Source organism: Molothrus aeneus, chromosome 1 (genome assembly GCF_037042795.1).
Source record: "Molothrus aeneus isolate 106 chromosome 1, BPBGC_Maene_1.0, whole genome shotgun sequence".
NCBI classification, from domain to species: Eukaryota; Metazoa; Chordata; class Aves; order Passeriformes; family Icteridae; genus Molothrus; species Molothrus aeneus.
The window spans coordinates 111,001,642-111,023,038 of record NC_089646.1 but is presented as its reverse complement, the minus strand read 5'-3'; the positions used below and the strand labels follow the sequence as shown (position 1 = coordinate 111,023,038).

The following is a 21,397-nucleotide window of genomic DNA, read 5'->3' as shown; positions in this document are numbered from 1 at the left end:
GAGTGTGGTGCTGTCCTCTGCTTTGAGTAACAGTCTACGTAATGAGATGTGCTATTAAATTAGATAGGACTAGTTGTGGAGTAGCAGAATTCAGCGTGGCAATTCCCTTTCAAAAGGTGAGTGTGGTTGCTGATCTGTTCTGCAATACAGATTTCAGTGTTGGCATGTGTTGATGTGATAAACATTTGAGTAGCAAGTTGACATAAAATACAGCCTGGCACTCACACTAAATAATTGAGACTCCTTTGTTTGTTTGCACGTCTGTGAAGCTGAAATGCAAGTTATGGCTTGGTGAACTTAGGGACTGTAGCTTGCACAAAGGAACTAACTAACAAAAAAAATCCCACTCTGTAATGGACATTTTTCTAACACTAATCTTGCCAGTACAAGATCCTGAATGCTCTCAGGGTCAACCTCATCCCTGTTGGGAGTGCCCAGTCTCTGAGGCCTGTGTTTAGCCCTGCTAAAGGTGATAGCTGTAGTTTGATATTTTTTACTAGCTTTGTTTGCTGTTAGGCAGATCAACACTTTGGAACACTAATTTCCTGGATTGTATACCAGAGTGATCTATACCCCTGTTGTTGTTGTGCAGGTGTTTCTTTCTTGACAAACTGCAGGAGAAACTTCCCTCAGATCAGGCCAATGACAGTATGGAGGTGGATGGAGAATACAGTGCTGGTGACCAAATGGAAGTGGATCAACAGGGTGAAAGCATTCACTCAATGATTAAAAGCTGCAAATTCAATATGAAAATGAAGATGATAGAAAGTGCCAGGAAACAGGTGAATATACTGTCTGATAGCTTCCAATTTGCTGAGAAAATACATAGAAAAAGCTGGAAAAGCCATTTAGGTGGTCTTTGGTACCCTTTTGCCAGGGCAAACCTTGTCCCTTTTTGACCCTGCAGTCCAGGACATTTTGAAAGCTCCACAAAGTCAGTTCCACAATGAAAGAAAACAAAAGGATAAATGTTAATTAAAAAGTTGATGATAATTTGTCATTACTGGAAATGTGCCTGAAGTCCCCTTTGATCCACAGATGGTTTTGGACACTCTAAAGGGCAGATAAAGTATCTGAAATGTTTCAGTCCTTATTGGAAGTGATGCTTGCAATCAAGCATTATGCTTCTTATTCACAAATAATTTCTTCTGTACAAGAAAATGAATTCTAGTTGAATTAGTATAATTTGCTTCAATCAGCAATGCTGGATTTCTTTTTTTTTTCACAGTTTTCATTACTGATGTTAGTTAACTAAGAAACTAAAGTTAAGTGACTTAGAAATTTTTGGTTGAATCTGGCTGTTGAAATGACTGAAACATCATTTTTGATGATGGGCCTTTGGTGTTTCAAACTTGAGACAAGATGAATAATTTAGTCAAGGTCTCCCATCTTCTGAGATGCTGCAGAAATCTGCAGTCATTTACAAGAGTTTATTTTAAGCAATCTGATAAGTAAATATAACATTTTTGGTTTATTGATTATACACTCTTGAAGGAGTAAGTGAAAAATAAGATTTTCTTTCATGTTACTTCTGTGAAACTTCTCATCAAAACACAAATATAAATGATTTTCTTAATGCTATCTTAAGTCAAGTTGTGTTTCCCATATGTGTTTGTACTGTGGAGCAGTTAAATGCTTCTTGCAGCTGGGATGATTTTCTCAGTTGTTTAAACCTCTGTTCCTCTCTTTTGCTATTCAAACTTCTCCGTTAGCACAAATGTGGTTCTGATTATGAGACCCAGCAGGCAGTGAGCACCTCTTACTTGTGTTACTTAAACCCTCTCATCCCTAATTTGGTTGTGGGCAGGTTTAGTGTCTCTTCAGGTATATGATCTGATAGTTCTCTTAATCTGCATACAGAACAGCTTTGCAGTGGCCAAGAAGCTCCTGAAAGACTTGCGCAAGGAAGCCAGATGGAGGGAGGAGTGGCTGCTGAGGTGGAATTACGCCTATTGCCGCTTCACTCACAGCAGCAGCCGCAACCTGAGCTGTCCTGAGCGCCTGCTCTCAGTGCTGAAAACCATCTCCCTGCTTGGTAACAGCCTTTGCTTCACCTTCTTTACTTTACAAAGTTGCTTTGTTGTCCAGTTACCAACTTTTGTTTTTGAATCCCAACAGAAGATACCAAATCTGACTGTCTCAGCAAGAACATAACGGCCTTCCGAGACCAGAATCTTCTTCTGGGTACTACGTATCACATCATGGCCAATGCTCTTAGTCAGAATCCAAGGTGTCTTGAGCAAATTGAGAAAGAAAAGGCTGGGAAGATATCACTAATATCAGGAGAAAGCCTTGAGAACCCTAAAAAGGTAAAAGAGAGGGGAAGATCCTTTAGTAATTTCAGTGTCATTATTACTACAAATTACTACTTCAGTATGTAGTGATGGCTATGGATAGATACAGAGCATGTGAAACCTGTCTGCTATTTGCAGTGATTTGTCCAGCAACACCAGATAGAGAAAGAAAAGTGGGGGAAAAAAGCAAAAAACAAGGCTGTGGTTGCTGTTTCTTCCAGGTTTTGCTCTCCTGGAGTTCTGCATCACTCTTCCTTTCTAAATAGGAGAATGTTCTTGTGTTTCTCTGTACCTCCATTTTGAGTGGAGGGGGAAGACACAGTCACAGCATCTGCCTGCACAGTGGTGAGACAAGGCTTGGGATCCTCAAAGAATCCCTTGATTTCAGCTGGGCATTTGTGACCTGCTTCATGCCCCCAGACTGTTCTCTTTGATAAAGAGATGTTTATAATACTGATACACTTACTTTATCTAGGTAATTTTAATGGAATTTTTTTAAGGCAGAGCACATGCAGGTTGTCTTTGCCTATTTTGGGTAGGTGTGCATTTGAAGAATACAGTTCTAGACTGTGCTGCAACTAAAATTATATTTACTGTCAGCTGCCTTACATGCATTGACTTCTTGTCTGTCAAATGAATTGAGAATTTGAAGTACCACTGCTGGCTTATATCTACTAATTTCTAAAGCTACCATGAAGACACTTACGTATAGAATCATAGAATGGTTTGGGTTGAAAGGGACCTTAAAGATCATCTAGTTTCATCTAGTTCCAGCCCCCCTACCATTGGCAGGGACATCTTTCACTAGACCAGGTTGCTCAGTGCTCCATCCAGCCCGGCCTTGAACACATCCAGGGATGGGGTTTTCACAACTTCTCTGGGCAACCTGTTCCAGCAGGTCACCACCCTCACAGCAAAGAGCTTCCTCCTAATATCCAATCTAAACCCACTCTCTTTCAGTTTGAAGCAATTGCTCCTTGTCCTACATGTCACTACATGTTCTTGTGAAAAGTCCCTCTCCCATCTCTCTTGCAGGATCACTTCAGGGAATATGAGCCATATTAGTATAAAACAAATAAAAAAATGTTCTTAATTTGTGTTTCATGGCTGTTAAAAGTAAAGCAGATCAAGAAGAAATTCCTGCAAAAAAAGGTTTTAAATTTTCAGGTGTGTAGAAATGTAAGCAAAAGCTTGAGCTTCATTTATTTAGCTGATTCTTAAGAGCATTCTTCTTTGGGCAATCTAAAGGATGAGGACAAAAGTTCTTCTGTGTCAGATGAGTAAAATTACCATACCAGGGATTTCTGAAAGATTAAGAAGCTTAGCGTTTTTTTAGCTTACTATTAAGAAGCACTCTGACCCTGGTAGTCTCCTTCTACCTACCTGACTGTTTAATTTCAGTTACAGCATTTAGTGTGGCCAGAAGGGCCAGGGAAGGGATTGTCCTGCTGTGTTTGGCAGTGGTGAGGCTGCACCTCACCTGTGTTCAGTCCTGGGCCCCTCACCACAAGAAAAACATTGAGGGGCTAGAGCATGTCCAGAGAGTGGCAGCAGAGCTGGAGAAGGGCCTGGAGCACAGGTTCTGTGAGGAGCAGCTGAGGGAACTGGGATTTTTTTAGCCTGGAGAAAAGGAGTCTCAGGGAAGACCTCATTGCTCTCTTCAACCACCTGAAAGGAGATTGTAGTGAGGTGAGAGTTGGTCTCTTCTGCCATGTTCCAAGTGAGAGGGTGAGATAAAATGGCCTTAAGTTGTGCCAGTTAGGTTCAGATTGGATATTAGAATTTCTTATTTTATGTTTTGAGGCATTGGAGTAAGTTGTCCAGGGCACTGGTGGAGTCACCATCTCTGGAAGTGTTTAAGAGGCATCTGGATGTGGCACTTTCAGATACGGTGTAGGGGTATTTGTGGTGGTGCTGAGTTGGCAGTTGGACAGATATCATGAAGGTCTCTTTCAACTTCCATGCTTCTGTAATTCTGTAAAGAATCCTGTCAAGTCACCCATTGCATGAGCTGCATTAGAAATGTATTATGAATATTACTATATTTATGGTAGAGAAAAAGGCATCAGATTCAAAATAGTTTGATGCATGCTTTTTTAACACAAATTCCAAGTGTAACTGTAGTGCAGATGTTGTAGATATGTCTTAATAGGAAAAAACCCTGAAAGTTTTATTATCTTTTCTGTTAACTGTTTCCAAAAGTTCCAGTAACATTAACTTTTCTGCAGTGACAAAAATTGCACTTAACATATCCAAAGACTAATCTAAGTTTATGTATTCCTATTGAAAATTATGGAAACTAAAGTTCTGGAAATCACTGCTAGAAATAACATTCCAATTTTTTCCTTTATATCAGCTGCTCAGAACATCTTGAAACACCTAAAGTTTTATCCACTCAAGACTTGCAACAAAGCTCCAGTTTCAGAAAGGATTGTTCAATGCTACTTTAGCACTGATGTGTGGTTTTTTCCTCTTATGGTTGAATTTCAGGTGCTGGCAGGTCTGAACAAGAAGGCTTTTCATTGTTTCAGCTGTGCTGTGAGGAAGTCTGAAGAGGAGGTGCAGTCCTTCTCCATGGACCACGTGGATGTGGTGGGAGTTGTGGATGCATATCTGACTTTGATCAGCTTCTGTGACCAGTATCTGCGCAGGGAAGAGGAAGGCTTGCTTGGTGAGTCAGGATTTCTCCTAAGCTTGTGAGAGGTATTTGTCTGTGGTCCGTGAGCTTTTGCTGTACCCAGGAGATCTCTGTGAGCAGCACAGCTTGAATTTCAGTGGAGCAGTTTGACCTCCAGTTCAGCATCATTTGTATGCCTTTTTTCAGCTCCTCTGCTCCTGCTGGCTTTGGTACTAGTGGATCACTTGTAGTCTCACTCTTAGTTGTGATAAATATATCATATCCAGCAGAGGCTTCCCTTGTTCCTTCCCAGACCACAGCAGCCTTGTCTTTAAAGCAGGCAAGATACCAGCAGTGATGCAGCTTCCTGATAAAGCTAATCCTTACAGTCCCCAAGTACATGTGTTGCAGATGTGTGCAGTTCAAACAGATGGGAAGGAGAACAAAGTAAAAATACAAAATACACTTGATAAAAAAATACCAAATTGTAAAGATGAATGTTTCAGATGATCAAAGACATGGAACAAGTGATGGTGTTTCTGATAATTCTTGTTTAATGTCTCTTGGCAGAAATTAACACTGTGGATTTGCAGCAGTTCCCAGCTATTGTGGTGGAGAAAATGATAAAAGCTTTAAAACTGAATTCCAGAGAAGCCAGGCTGAGATTTCCTAGACTGCTCCAAATAATTGAAAGATATCCAGCAGAGACATTGGGTCTAGTGACACGAGAGGTTAGTTGCTTCAATTTTTCTGCCAGCAAATGTTGCTGTAAATGAAATTTTAAAGGTGGGGGTGGGATACATAGAGAGGTTAGACTGGTAAGTTTTGCTTCAGGGAAATCAGATAAATTTTATCCCATCATTGTTCCTTGTCTTTTCTGTAACTTACTGAGTTGAATTAATGTGGACAGAAAATTTTTCTTGGAAATTTAGCTTTTTATCATTATTATCATTCCAAATATTTGTTTGAAAGTTGCTGGCGAACAACTGTGGTATGCTTTGTCTTTTTTTTTTCCTTCAGAACAATCTAAATGGGCTGACAAAGGTGGTTAGCATTAGGGTGAGGAATGTATCTTATTCCTGTAGACTGAGTTTCCTGTATGCAGGAAGCCAGCAGCTTTTCCAGACTCATTCCATGTCACCCACCTTTCCCTGTCCTTCTTCACTTCAGAGATTACTACAGCTTTGTCTTCCTTTGTAATTCCCACTTCCTTCCTTCTTTCCTTCCATCCACAACCTGTCTTTCCATTGCCATTCCATGGCAGGATAGCATGAGCCTTCCCTGCTGTGGTGGGACAGATAAGCTGAGACCTTCTCTGTGACTCGTGCCTGTTCCTGCCTGCCTTTCCAAGCCCATGTCATTGTGCTGCTGCTCCCAGAGCAACAGGCCCTTTGAGAGGAGGAACTCAAGTGAGGCAGAAACCCGGATTCATTATCCCAGGGAGCTGAGAAAATAGCAGAAATGGCTGAGGTGCACAAGGTGTGGCCATGGAGAAACACAAGGAGTTCAAACAGAACCTGACACAAGCTGACAAATCTCAATCAGAAAGGGAGTTCACCAGGCATTTATTTATCCTATCCTCTGTCTTTCTGTGAAATAAAATACTGGCAATCTGATCTTAAATTCTATTAGAAATGCTTAAAGATGAACAAAGGACAAAACTGTGATAGGAGTTTCAGTGTTCTCCTTCCTGGCATTTTTTACTCAAATCAAGACTTTAACCCAATGGTGTTGGAATTGAATTCCTTCAGATTTTTGAGTTGTGTGTATGTGATGATCAAAAATTATTGCATTGCATCCAGAGACAAAAGACTCAAGTTTTGAGTGTAAAGCCTTATATTGATCAACAGGCTGCAAATCTTTATGATGCAAAACCTATTAAGCAGCACTAGTGGTGGTAGTAGTAGTGATATTAATAATTAAATCTGTGCTTCATTGGGGTATGTTTTGCACATCTAGTTGACATTCTCTGTTTCCTTGTCACGTTTCTCTGTCAGGCTGCACCACGGAGCAGTTTTGTTTGTTTGCTGTCTTTGGTGTTTTTGAGGAAGACCAAATATGAAAGCAGTGTCTGTGTTTTTGCAGCTTTCTTCGGTTCCCTGTTGGCAGTTCATTGGTTGGATTAGCCAGATGATGGCACTACTTGACAAGGATGAAGCAGTAGCTGTGCAACACACTGTTGAAGAGATTGCAAATACCTACCCCCAGGCACTCATCTACCCTTTCATGATCAGCAGTGAAAGTTACTGCTTCAAAGATACTGCAGCTGGCTGCAAGAACAAGGAGTTTGTAGAAAGGTGAATTTGCAACTGGAGTAGCTCTTCTGTATGTTTTTTTTGCAGGAGTGGACAGATTCGTTTATTTTTCCTACATAAACTCTTTAGTGAGCACGAGAAATATTTAAGGGTAGTCTTGAGTTTTTGTTTAAAGGCACAGAGAAATGCAATACATCAGCTCTGTCAGTGTCAGGCATACTCAGGTTGGTGGCATGAAACCTTATGAAGTGTTGGGACCATGTAGTCCCTAGGCTGTTTCAAGTTAAAAGTTTTCCCAAGATAAAACAAAAAGACCACAGAGAGACAACGCCTTTTTCTTTGTAATTCTGTGCTATTGAATATTTATCATCTTTCTAATACCAAGAAGAAGCAGCTATGTTTAAGTAGAATAGACACTCATACCAGACTTCAGAGAGGACAGTGAAATGGATGCAGGTTATCTTGGGAATGACAGCTCTTGGCTGTGGTGTTCTCTGCTTATTCAGTGTGCAACATGCAGCTTTTCTTACAAGCTTTCCCTTGTCCCTTTTGGCATGCGGTAACACTTGAGTTAATCCCCAGGCAAAAATCAGTTTCTATCACACAATGCTGTAGAACCACTCTTAAAATTTTGGGTGTCTTTTTGCCTTTTTCTCAAATTTGATACATTTGCTGAATAAATTTTTGCTTGAAATAAAAGTACCAAGTCATGTGTTTCACAGACAGTATCACCCTTCGGTAACTGTCATGACAGGGGTACATGGTCTGGTCAGTGCCTGTGTCTGTTTCAAGCATGCTTTCCACTCACCCACCAAGTTCCTATTTTCACTGTGGGACATATAATTAAAAAACTGGGAGCTGTGTAGCACATTTAGTCAACATATGAACAGTCATGCAGCCCAAGAGGGAATTCCAAGGGAGTCTTACCTACCTACACCTGAATTGTTTTACCAGATTCTTATATATAGCAGACAATCTGGACCATTGCTTATCTGCAGGCAAGGTGGTGATGGTAGTTTCTGTTGCATTGTGATGCATCTTTCTCTTCATTTAAAGGATCAAGAATAAGCTGGATAGAGGAGGAGTAGTTCAAGATTTTGTTCACTCCCTGGAGCAGCTCTCTAATCCTGTAATGATTTTCAAGGTAAAGTGTATTTTTCCCTACTTTCCCTTCATTCCTCTCCCTCTGTTCAGGAGAGCAAGTGCTGGGTGGAGCCTGACATGGTTCAGTTGCCACCACAGCCACAGGAAGTGGTTCCGCTCAGCACCAACTGATGATGATGATGATGATGTCGGGGTGCCTGTCAGCAGCTTTCACTGGTGATGGACTCCCTCCCTTGTGCCAGCTGGATGTTCTGCTCCAGCCCTTTTCAGCTTTCCCCTTCAGGGTCTGTGCCCTGCCCCACGGTCAGTCTTCCTTAATCATTCTGAAACCCTTACAGAATTATCATTTCTGGCCATCTTTATAATTTTGGACTACTTGTGTTCTTATGCCCTTTCCCTGCTGGGCATCCCTGACTATGTTCAGACTTGTTTGTCCAAATGATTCTTGTCCTGTGTTTTGTGCCACTCCTGGCCTCACAGAGGCTTTCTTAGCACCAAACACTATGGCAGTAAACATAACTATCATAATAAAGTAGAAATATTTTATCAATTCACACAACAAAAGGAAAATATTTCCACAGTCTTTTGGTTGCTCTTTATTTTGTCAAAAGACACACAATAGTTGACTATTAGTAAATACAGTAACCCCAGTGCAATCTGCTTGGCCTACTGAAGAGCTAGGGTCAATAAATCTTTTCTCGGTACTCATCTGTTTTCTTCTCTTTGCAGGATTGGGCTGAGGATGTCAGAAATGAGTTGTCAAAGCCTCAGAGAAATAAAAAGAAGCTTAAGGAAATGTATGAAGGAATGTACAAGAATCTGGGAAATTTGGAGAGTCCTGGCCTTGGATTGATGAGGAAAAGGTTTATTCAGGTATATGTGGTTACTGGGTAGTGTTGGCATCATGGCTTTTCTAGAAGGGAATAGAAAGTCAAAAGAGGGAACCAGATCACGGCTTTTACAGGTGTTGCAGGACTTGATGAGACTTGATCTAGTCAGGAGTACAGGACTGGGATTTCTTTGCTAGAAGCCATGGACTTAACATAGTTCACTTTCCACTTCTAACTGCCCTGCAGGGATAAATGTACTGTCTTATACAGCTTCCACCTCTCCTGTCCTGAATGTTGCCAGGTTCTTAGGACCTGAGCCTCTAATCATCCGTGGGAATCTGGCTTTGTTTTTTGTTCCTTGCTGCCAAGGATTTATGAGCACCTTAGGGAGTTTTGCTGTATTATACTTCTCAGATTTGCTGCCGATACAAAGTTACTTATACAGAAGAATTACGACTATGAAGAATTAAAGAAAAGACTTTACAAAACTGACTGAATTCCAAAGTGGTGAAAATCAGCATAGAAAATGAAGTGACACATGTGGCAAAAAATGTAATTACCCTAGTATCATATAGAAATTCTGCATATTTTAGCTGACTATTGCAGTTCAAGAACAAAATCTTGGTTTGTGATGGTTCCTTGAAAACATCAGCTGTGAAAACTCAAGGGTAGTCAAGAAAGAAAAGCAAAGGCTCATCATTATTAAGAACAGAGAACTAAACATAGATTCATACATTGGCATAGCAGCCTTCTCTGACTCTGGCTTCTTGAACATTATAGTCCTCGTCTGCAGTATTCTCCACACAGATACAGTAAAATTGGAGGAGGTTCAAAGTAGCAAGAATAATCAGAGGTACAGAGTAACCACTGCACAAGCAACTTTAGCATTCCTCCAGCTGGAAAAGATGCAATGATGCCAGCTACAGTGAAACTCTTAACATCAGTCCCATGGTTGGACTTGGTGAACTTGCAGGTCTTTTCCAACCTTAGCAATTGTATGATTCTATCAGGAGCACTGAACAGGAAGTAGATGCTCTATGGAAGTGGCAGGTTCAGACCAGTGAGAAGTGTTTCCTCATTCGGTGCACATTTAGGTCCTGAACTCCTGCTGCAGGGTGTTAGGTGCTTTCATGGGTTCACATAGCAAGCAAGCAATAGCACGGAGAGGGGGCAGTGCTTTAAGAGCTTTTACATATAAATGCACACTCCCGGGTCCAGAAATCCCTGAGGTGCAAATTGCTGAGGGCAGGAGAGTGATACTCCTGTAGAAGGAGGTCCTGACTGTATGCTTGTCTGTGTCTGCACAGCCCCGTGGCCAGGGCGGGGTGCATCCAGCTGTCTCCCGTTGTGGCCATCCTTATGTCACATTAGCATTAGATAAACTCACCTGGGTGTCTGCAGGGAGATTCCTTCCCCATGAGTGGGAAAGGTGGAGGATGAGAGTAAGGTGGAGTCAGGAGGTGAGGTGATAATGAAGCAGAAAGGGTAATTGGGAGTTTAGGGGCAAACTAGCCCTCTGAATGTGCTGCTCTGAGATAAGATGGGTCTTTGATGATAATGACTTCAAACTTAAGAGTGGGGGGATAAGAATGTGCAGGATGTACCGGTGACAGGGGTGGGGGTAGGGAGAGGGGAGCAGCTATACAGGGTACATGCACAGCAAGGGACATAGCAGGCATAAGCACAAAAGCTGTTTGGATTATATGTGTGCCCACACCAAAAAAAAAATATCCATGGCTCTTCAAAACACTGAGATGTGCAGTGTTAGAAGACACAGGGAGAAGAGCAAGGGAGATGCTGGAGAGGGATATCAAGGTTGTTCCACTCTGGTAAAGGGGAGAGAGCAGAGAGTAGCTGCAGAAGAGAGACAAGGTGGTGGTGCACAGGCTCTGAAGTCTTTGCTTTCGTGATGCATTATTATGAAGAAACAAAGTGTGCTGTGAGAATAACTGTACCATTTCTAGTGTCCTTGCTGGGGAAAAAAACAAGTTGTCTCTCTTGACTGACACATAAAATTACTATGTAGAGTACTTCAGGCTCATAATCTGGGAATGGATTTAGTGATAAAGATGTTTTTGACTGTAGCAGTCTCCTCAAAAGGATAATGGTTTTTGTATTTTCATTTACTTCAGTGAAATAGCTGTGTCTTCATAGCTTGATAGAAGAATGATCAGGCAATGAAAAAAACATCTTTCCAAGCCATTAATACCCAGTCCAAGAAGGAACATTTGGTTTTTCTAGAACCTTGAATTATGAATACAGGAAGTCAATTCAGTTAACTATTTGTAGATAATACTTACTTTGTTCATTAAATGGATCCGTGTCCAAAACTTTGCTCTTTTCCTATATCAGGATATTTAAAATACTTTAAAATATGGGTTTATGCATTCTATGTCCAAAATTATTGCTAGGCAGTAATAAATCCATGAATAATAAATCCAATGGTAAATAAAACATGTAAAACATTTCTCAGAGTCACAGAATGATTTGGGTTGGAAGGGACCTGAAAGATCATCTGGTTCCAGCACCCCTGCCATGGCCAGAGGCACTTCCCACTAGACCAGGTTGCTCAGGGCCCCTTCCGACCTGGCCTTGAACGCTTCCAGGGATGAGGCATCTGCAACTTCTCTGGGCAACCTGTTCTGGTTTATATTAAGAATTTCTTTCTAATATCAAGACAAGCCGTGTATATAGATAGGAAGGTGCCCTTTTGGTGCTCTTGTGTAGTTTCTAGCACTGTGTAAACAGGATTCCTTTCTATAAATGATTGTTAGGCTTTTGGGAAGGACCTGGATCATCATTTTGGCAGAGGTGGTTCAGAACTGTTGGATATGAGGACTAGTGACTTCGATGCAATTGCAGCTTCTCTCCACTCAAAAATGAACAAAACCCATAAAGAACCTGGGAACCTCAAAGAATGTTCACCATGGATGAGCGAATTCAAAGCTGAGTTCTTGAGGAGTGAACTGGAGGTTCCTGGTAAGTTCCTGTTCAGTGTCAATGGTGAATTGTCCCTTACAAGAAAGTTGCTCTTGAACTTCATTTCTTATATTGGCTATATGACCCTTTTTTCTGGCCTTAAGCCTTATCTGGCCCTACTTGAAATAATTTTATTCACTCATTATCTCTTAAATCCATTCTTAAGCTGTAGTCCTGATTTTTAAAACTGTATCTAAGCTTATATCTCTTACCTAAGAATTTAGTATTTTTCTAAGGGCCTGACTCTGGGAAATCTGATATATAAATCTAATACATGTTTAAATCTAGTTCAAAAAAGGCTGTGTCTTCTGAAACCAGCAAGAGCTCCATTCTAACAGCTAAACAAAGAGAGGGTATCAGTAATTCACAGATAAAATCATACTACATGTATGTTGGATCTTTTTTACGCATTTAAAAATATTTTATTCATAGTTGTCATTCTACCAGTTTGACAAAACGTTTGGATGTGTGTTCTGGTGTTAAACACACTTTAAAATAACATCAGGCTATGTACTAATATGTTTTTTCCACTACCACTTCAGGTCAGTACGATGGAAAAGGGAAACCACTGCCAGAGTACCACGCAAAAATCTCTGGATTTGATGAACGGGTATGTTTTTAAAATTGAGTCAGAATCCTGTGTGGTATAAATCTGTGTCCATGTAGCATTTGAAGAATTTGGCAGTAGCAGGGTCATTGCTTGTTTACACATCTTGCAGCATACAAAGGAAAGGCTGCAAGTGGGCATTTGTTTTTCTGTTATAATTGAGTAACTCGATTATGTCATCTAGGAATGACAGATATGCTTAATTCCAGCGATGATTCTGTAAGACCAAGTCTTCTGTCACAAATATTTTTCTTTTTCCTGTCTTTTTCCAAGATAAGTGTGATGGAATCCTTGAGGAAGCCAAAACGCATAACGATCCGAGGCAGCGATGAGCGGGAGTATCCTTTTCTTGTCAAAGGTGGGGAAGACCTGCGACAAGACCAACGCATTGAGCAGCTCTTTGATGTAATGAACATTATCCTTTCCCAAGATGCTACATGTAGCCAAAGAAATATGCAGTTAAAAACTTACCAGGTCATCCCCATGACAACAAGGTAGGCATTTATCTTGAAGGGACAGAAATCCTTTTGTTAACATCTATTAGTTTTGGGATGTTGGAAAGTGAGAATTTTGCCAGATTCAGATTGAGATTGAGCCTGGAGAAGAAGAGGCAAGCCACAGAGGGCTTTGCCAGATTCAGATTGAGAGTGTTTTGTGCCTTGGCTTAATTTTTTTTTTCCTTTTCCTTTTAAACAACATTGAAATTGCTTTGCCTGGAAATTGTTTTTTTCAGAGTATATTTAAATTGGTAGCTTTTAAACTTCTTTTAACAGGCAATGTATTACTTCCCATTTGTGGTGTTCCTCTAAAGCTACTTGTTATCTCTGACTTACTTTGTTTCAGGCTAGGACTCATCAAGTGGCTGGAAAATACTTGTACCTTAAAAGAATTCCTTAAAAATAGTATGTCTGAAGAGGAAGATATCAGCTATTACAGGTGATGCTTGGTTTAGCTGTCTGCTCTAATAGAAACCACTACTAATGGGTTTTTGGATAACTGACAGTCTTGTGGGGATTTTCTTTTTCCTTTTTTTTTTTTTTGTAATTAAAGAATAAAAGAAAAGCATTTATAAGCAAGGAGGCAGTTTGTACTTCCTGACCCAAATTAGTAATTGGCAACTGTTTGTTTAACGAGTGGCATTGTAGCTGGAATATCCTCCACCCAGCTTGTTTAAACAAGAGGCTTATAATTATAATCTGTGTGTGACGTCATTATCATCACCAGTTCCTTATCAGCAGATTGATTTTACAAGCAGAGGATTTTGATCTCTTGATTTGATCAGGCAGGAAATGGACTTAGGTCAATGAGGGGCAGGGGAAGGGAGTAGAGGCAGAGCTATTGAGAACCTGAGTTCAGCAGTGAGTCAGTGATGGGGGATGGAACTTGGCAGCAAATGCACAGAACTCAACTGTAACAGAGCACTTTCTCTGACATGATACAAATGCTGGGTTTGAATAAATTACATTGCTTTCTTGTGATTGTAATTGCAGGTTGGATATTTGTAAAATTTATTTAATTCTGGCATTTCAGCCTAGTTCTGTCCTGGAATTTACAAATGTGGTTTAATTTACAAATGTGGTTCTCAGTTACATAATCTCTGTTTGGGTTTGTCTGAGTGTTGTCACCGTTTATTTTTACTAGTTAACATTTATGGGGCAGGTTGGAGGAAGCTCCAGCGTGGAGGTTGCACTCCAAAGAGTCTTTATTTCTATGGTTGTTTGATTTGTGAGCAGTTTAGGAACTGCTAGAGTTCCTGCATTACTGCTGTGATTCACTGTTGTGAACAGCAGTGATGTTATGTTGATCTCGATTCACTGAGTGGGAAAGTGAAAGAAGACTCACATGGAACCATCTTGTGAGGGGAGGAAATTTATAATATGCTCAGTGCAGAAGATCAGTGTATTTCTAAAATCAGGTCATAATTTATTAAAAAAAAAACCCTTTGCTTTATTGTGTATGTAGACTTTAATATTTTCCCATATGTTATTCAATCAAGACAATTGAGACATTTTATATTGAGCTATAGTTAAGTGACAGCCCTCACAAAGGAAAATTTTGGTTGGGGTGGGGGGAACAACTTTCTGAATTTTTGAAATCCTTTATCCCAAAGTGATGGGCTACAGTCTATAACTGATAAATGCCTCTTAAATGGAAATGGCATTTCCTATCTCAAAACATACTTTGGAAGGAAGAGAGGAGGTGGCTGCTCTGCTAAATTGAGAAATAGAAGTTTAAGGTTTGATGTGTTTAGTTTTGATGGGAGAAAAATATCAAATTATTTCATAAGCAGTGCAGCTAAGGAATACTGGCTTCTTATGGATTTATACCCCAAGTCCAAGCACCTATTCCTCCTCTCTTGTGCACTCTGAGGAGATACCAAATTACCTTCCTGCATTCCCTGCCCATTTGGAAGGACAAAGGGCAGCATGTACTGTGGCAGACTACATAATACTTTTCAAAGGCTACAAGACTGTCAAAAATAACTTTCCCTCCCTGCAGAAATTATTTTGGATCTTTCTTCTGGAGGTACTTACTATTGACAAAATAACACCTTTGAGATGTCTGATATGACTGAAGTGTTTTCATAACTGGGGCAAAGGAGATGAATGGATCAGCCTGTACTCTGCATAAATTTCATTTCCATAGCAAGGCTAAAATTAATGTAGGCTGTAGCTTCCTGACTTTTCCTTTGCATAAAGATCTCATGGGTCAGAGCAGCACACAGCCTGTGGATAACCAAGTGGAGAGTGGTGAGATTGTACAGGGAAATCATCAGTGCTTTTCTTCTCTTTTTGTCCCTAGCCCAAGAGGACCTCGTGCTACCTATTCTGAGTGGCTGTCCAGGATGGGTGGGAAAGCACAGGGCATCTCTCGGTACCATGCCATGTACAGGTGGGTTTCAAAAGAGAACTGCATGGGAAATAGAGAAGCTGGAGTGTGCACACTCACACAGATGTAGAAATTCCAGGAAACAAAAAAAAGTATCATCTGCATTATGATATGATGGCTAGAGCTGGTTTTTGCTCATTTTACTGCTTTGTCTTCCTGGAGATGCTTTGCAAAATTCCTCTTGCCAAAATTCCTACCAGAGTACAGGAATGCTTCCAGAAGCTTGCTCACTTCCTTTAGAAAGTGTCTAGAAGCAGATGCTGCTCTTCAACTTTATTTTCTAGGCGTCTTGACCTGATTATGCAGTTAGGTAGGCTGCCTCAGAGCCCAAGCATCTGCTGAAGTTGGATAGAGAAAATCACCACGATTCACAGAGAATTTAAGAATATTTGATGGTTTAGGTTCCGACTTGAGCATCCTCTCAGAGGAATTTCCACACCTACCTAGATCTAGCTCCGTAAAGTGAAGTGTCCAGAGCATTTCTTATAAGCTCATAACCTGCTTAACCAAGTGTCTTGCTTTTTAAAGGAAAACTTTGACTTGTTTAACTGAATTAATATTTGTATTCAGATCCAGAATGTGCTTTTGAAGTAATTCCCAATCACCCCCACTCATCTCCAGTCTGCTGCACCAAAGGGCTGTCCTCTATTTCTCAATTCTGCTCCTTTCAGAGGGAAGTAGACTGGAAGGAAAGCACCCGGCACATGTTAGCTCTCACAAGCATTCAGAACTGGATATGGGCTAGGACAAAGCCTCCTTCCCCAAATCTGCATGGCATGAGTCCCTCAGCACCAGTCCTTTAGTTCTGTTGCTTCCCCTCTGCTGCACTACTCTCTAGTGTCAGTATAGCCTCAGCCTGCTGCTGAGAGATGTATCTGGGGCCTTAATTCCTCTGCTTGGAAGAGACTGTCCAGCCAGAAAGAACATGATTGTATTGCTTTATTAAAATTTAACCCATCAACTTAATTTGGAGGAAAATACACAAAACCACATACTCTTTTTTATTTAGAAATGTCAGTCTTGGAAAAAACTGCTGGGAGAAAGAGGGAGGGTGGGGTACTTGTAAAATCAGATGAAACTGGGGGCATGAGCCCTTTGTGGCTTCCTGTACTGTTTACTGGAATAAGCACCACATGCTGCTGCGGTCACAAGCGTATCACTGAATAATGAGGTTGGAAGAGACCTCTAAGATCATCGAGTCCAACCTATGCCCTAACACCTCAACTGGACTATAGCACCAAGTGCCATGTCCAGTCTTCTTTTAAACACGTCCAGAGATGGTGATTCTACCACCTCCCTGGGCAGAGCATTCCAGTACTTTATTATTCTTTTGGTGAAAAATTTTTTCCTAATATCCAACCCATACCCTCCCTGACGTAGCTTGAGACTGTGTCCTCTGGTTCTGTCAGTGCTGCCCAGCGGAAGAGACCGAGCCCCACCTGTCTACAGCCTCCCTTCAGGGAGTTGTAGAGAACAATAAGGTCACCTCTAAGCCTCCTCTTCTCCAGGCTAAACAACCCCAGTTCCTTCAAACGTTCCTCACAAGGCTTGTGTTCCAAGCCCCTCACCAGCCTTGTTGCCCTCCTCTGGACGCGCTCAAACGTCTCAACGTCCTTCCCAAACTGAGGGGCCCAGAACTGGACACAGCACTCAAGGTGTGACCTCACCATTGCCAAGTACAGGGGAAGAATGAGCTCCCTGGTACTGCTGGCCACACTATTCCTGATGCAGGCCAGGATGCCATTGGCGTTCTTGGCCACCAAGGCACACTGCTGGCTCATGTTCAAGTGGCTGTTGACCAGCACCCCCAGGTCCCTTTCCACCTGAACACTGTCCAGCCACACTGTCCCCAGCTTGTAACGTTGTAGGGGATTTTGTGGCCAAAACATAGAACTCAGCACTTAGACTTATGACTCTGCCCATCTTGACTTCCAACATGCAGCAGGCTGTTACCTCAGCAGCCACCTTTACTTCTCCACTACTTTGCAGGAATGCCAGCCGTACAGAAGCAGTCACATCCTTCAAAAGCAGGGAGAGCAGTGTTCCAGAAGACCTGCTGAGGTAAGTGCTGCTGATGGCTGGGTGCTCTGAAACAAATGTTGGTGTTTGTCTGCATTCAAGGAGTGAGTTCTGCTTTGTAAGGAGAGCCTTTGTGAAAATGAGTTCTGTTTTGTTAAGGAGAGCCTTTGTGAAGATGAGCACATCTCCCGAGGCCTTCCTGGCCCTGCGCTCCCACTTTGCCAGCTCGCATGCACTGATGTGCATCAGCCACTGGATACTCGGGATTGGAGACCGTCATCTGTCCAACTTCATGATTAACAAGGAGACAGGAGGCATGGTGGGAATAGACTTTGGATATGCTTTTGGTGCAGCCACACAGGTATTTGTTTTCAACTAATTTGCTACAGCTTTTGCATTTGTTATGTGCTATTACATGTGTGTTCTCAGGACTAAATTTGATGCTCTTCAGTTGCCATTGTTCTGGTGGAAAATAATCTTTGCAAGTAATTTCTAGTCAATTTAATAAAATATCTGAGTCCAGATATTCTCAGACAAGCAGTGAGTTACAGAACTCCACAGAGTCAGTATGGTGGTGTTTTACATGGTTCAGCTGTGGATGCAGCCGCTATCACTGAATACTCATGACTAGAGCTTTGATGTCACAACTTGGTTCAGTTCTACTTTTGCATGTTATTTTCAGTGAACTGACAAAGAGGGTTTCAAAGCTTAAAAATAAAAAAATATTCCCATCTAATCCTTCAGTTCCAAGGCTTCTTACTTCTTGTTTTCTTTTGACTGTCCTTCCCCTTGGCTAGTTTTTGAGTGTGCCAGAGTTGATGCCCTTTCGCCTGACTCGCCAGTTCGTTAATCTGATGATGCCGGTGAGAGAGTGGGGACTCATTTACAGCGTGATGGTGCATGCCCTGAGGGCTTATCGTTCAGATCCAGACCTCCTCATCAGCACCATGGATGTGTTTGTAAAAGAGCCTTCTTTGGACTGGAAGGTGGGGTTTTGTCCTCTTTCATTTTTCTTCATGTGGAAATTCTTAAACTGTGATAAGAATAAAACTGATGAAAAAGGAAGTATTCCTTGAGGCTCACTCTCACTACTCCTTTTATCTTTCTTTGTTTTATTAAGTTCTCAGAGAAACTGAACTTAAAAGTATTTAAAATGACAGAATTCTGTATAGATGCACAAAAAATAGTAGCATATGTCTGTGTTATCAGTGTACTGTTCTTTATCTTTCATGATAATCCTAAAGACATGGGTAACTCTTGATCATGTTATGCCACTTATGGCACCAGCATAAATATTTTCAACTTTCTGCATTCAACCTCTTAAATTTACATAACAGCCCTTTATATATCAAACTAATAGTTACAGAGAAAAAAATCTGCAACTAGTTGCACTTCAGCAACTTCAGTTGTAAAAAAGTCATAGGCAAGTTAGATATTATCTCACTGCTTTGTCCGCCACTGCATCTGCAGTTAAGATACTGGCTTGACTTGCCATGATCTGCAGCTTAAAAGCCTTTTTCAAGTATGTGATTTATGATAAATAGGACAAATATATTTTCTCCCTAGAACTTTGAACAAAGACAGCTGAAAAAAGGAGGCACGTGGATTAAGGAAATAAACACATCTGAAGTAAACTGGTACCCTTTGCAAAAAGTTAACTATGTCAGAAGAAAGCTTACAGGTGCCAATCCAGCAATAATCACTTGGTAAGATGCTCTGCTTTTGCTTTAAACTGCTTCACTAAGAGCTTTGGAAGTCTCCTGAGTCAGATTTTACTCCCTTTGGATAGAAGGGAGGCTAGGAAAAGAGAAGAGACAGACAGGGCAAAATTTCAGCAAACCTTCTGTCAGAATCATTTTGGTCCACGTACAAGCTCTCTGAATCACCCTGCCAGCCAAAACACCAGATAGCTCCCTGTGAGTTTTCTTGCTCCAGCTCAGGCCTTCTGAGCAGTTTTACTGCTCCTGGCAACACATGCCTCCCCTCCCTGTCAGACTGCTTAATCTCATACTCCTCAGTCCCTCTGTTCTTTATGTTTGTCTCCACTGCTTTCAGGGTAGGGATAATATTTAAGTTAATATATGCTTCTGATGGAGGATTGCTTGAAATGGAACCTGTACCAGCGGTAGGGGAGGCATGGAGGAAAGTTGCTTATGCGAAACATCAAATTCAAATCTGGTGGCGTTCTCAGGTTATTTATGTCAGTCTAGTCAAGTCTGGCTCAAGCCAGAATGTCTTTTAAGTTCAGTTAAAAGTACAATTAATCCCTTCCATCCTCTCTTAAAAAGTCATTTTGGATTAATCAGGGGAAAGACAGAAAAGCAAAGAAAGCAAGCCTGTTTTAAAACCATACAAATATTGAAAAGTGCAGGACTTGGGAGGAGTCCCTTTTGCGGTCAAGGCTGAACTGGAAGAGGCAGCAAAATACTTGTTATAGGCACAAATCAGGAAAGCAGGTAAAGAGATCAACAGCTTGGATGTGAACTGCTGCATCTGTCTTCCAGCTGGAGACCCTTGACAAGATTGGCGTATTATGGTAAATACCCACTATTTGTAAAGGACCCCTGAAACCACCAGTCTTCACTGGCCAAGCTTTCTATGGCTCTTGAGCAGCCTCCACGTCTTGATCTCAATTCAAGCTTTATTTTTCAAGTGCTTTTTTGTTATTTAAAAATCCATCTCAGATTTTTTGCTTGTTTCTTTTAGTAAGAGCTTATTTTTGTGTTCTCAATTTCAGCGATGAGCTGCGCCTGGGCCATGAGAGGTCACCTGCTTATAATGATTTTGCAGCTGTGGCTCGTGGTAACTCTAATCATGATATCAGAGCCAAAGAGCCAGAGGATGGACTGTCAGAGGAGACCCAAGTGAGATGCCTCATCGATCAAGCAACAGACCCCAATATTCTTGGCAGAGTCTGGGAAGGATGGGAACCCTGGATGTGAGAAATTGCTGTCTACAGCCCTGTCTCCCAAGGTAACTGTACCCTAAAACACAGCTGCAACCAGATCAGAATTTTAAGGCCAAAAAGGAAAAAAAACTCTTAACTATTTTTATCATCAGTTAACTTGACTAATAGAGAAAATAAATTTTTTGTATTAAAGCTGTATTCAAACAGTGATTTTTGTTTCTTTTTTTAAAATTATTTTTCTTGCTTGTGGTTCTGTAACAAAGTAGCTTTATTGTCTTTGTGTTAAAATCAATGTAGAGAGAACTGGGGAGGCTACAGAGCTTAAAGATTTATTTGGAAAGCACTGAGATCCTTCAGTGGAAAGCACAGATTCATACCCCACAAACTTGTGGGCGTCAGTGCAGTGATGTAGTGAGTCTGTGCTTTTCTTTTGCAGAGACCTTGATGACAATCAACTGAAACCATTCTGCAGCCACATATTATTTGCAGTTAAAACTTGAAGATTTTTGTATCAGTGGTATCAGTGGGCCACATGGTGAAATTAAACAGAAAACGGCTCTTAGCTCTAGATAACACCTAAAGTATCTGAACAGCTTTTGCATTACTGGATAACGAGATAGTAATGATGAGACTGTTTTTAGCAATTAGAGGTTATACCCTGTTATCTTTGTCCTTTGGAAGTCTGCACTGCTCACACTGTGTTATTTCCAAATTATTGTTTGGCCCGAGCCAGAAGTAGCCACTGCCGGCAGAGCTGAGCATGGTAAGCTGCTTGCCATAAGCGCAGCACAGCACAGGAATGTCTGCTGCACTTTGGAATTTGCTTATGCCAAACTGTGAAGCTTGTGCCAGATGTGACTCTTTGTCTCCAGCAGCCAGTTCTCAGGTGTGCTGC

The 21,397-nt window shown here is 41.2% G+C and overlaps 1 protein-coding gene across 1 annotated transcript in view; it reads left to right on the top strand.

Moving 5' to 3' along the window:
- The window catches only part of PRKDC (protein kinase, DNA-activated, catalytic subunit), an 82,773-nt gene extending 62,061 nt beyond the window's left edge, over window positions 1-20,712 (top strand). The window contains exons 69-86 of the mRNA XM_066563001.1: window positions 593-782; window positions 1,861-2,035; window positions 2,119-2,309; window positions 4,785-4,965; window positions 5,482-5,642; window positions 6,997-7,208; window positions 8,223-8,310; window positions 9,000-9,143; window positions 11,875-12,079; window positions 12,622-12,689; window positions 12,960-13,180; window positions 13,530-13,622; window positions 15,489-15,578; window positions 17,565-17,636; window positions 17,754-17,955; window positions 18,392-18,580; window positions 19,161-19,300; window positions 20,332-20,712. Of these exons, the coding sequence (XP_066419098.1) occupies window positions 593-782; window positions 1,861-2,035; window positions 2,119-2,309; window positions 4,785-4,965; window positions 5,482-5,642; window positions 6,997-7,208; window positions 8,223-8,310; window positions 9,000-9,143; window positions 11,875-12,079; window positions 12,622-12,689; window positions 12,960-13,180; window positions 13,530-13,622; window positions 15,489-15,578; window positions 17,565-17,636; window positions 17,754-17,955; window positions 18,392-18,580; window positions 19,161-19,300; window positions 20,332-20,536 (2,827 nt within the window). The 3' untranslated portion in view covers window positions 20,537-20,712. The remainder of the gene's footprint in view (window positions 1-592; window positions 783-1,860; window positions 2,036-2,118; window positions 2,310-4,784; window positions 4,966-5,481; window positions 5,643-6,996; window positions 7,209-8,222; window positions 8,311-8,999; window positions 9,144-11,874; window positions 12,080-12,621; window positions 12,690-12,959; window positions 13,181-13,529; window positions 13,623-15,488; window positions 15,579-17,564; window positions 17,637-17,753; window positions 17,956-18,391; window positions 18,581-19,160; window positions 19,301-20,331) is intronic.
- Window positions 20,713-21,397: the final 685 nt, after the last annotated feature.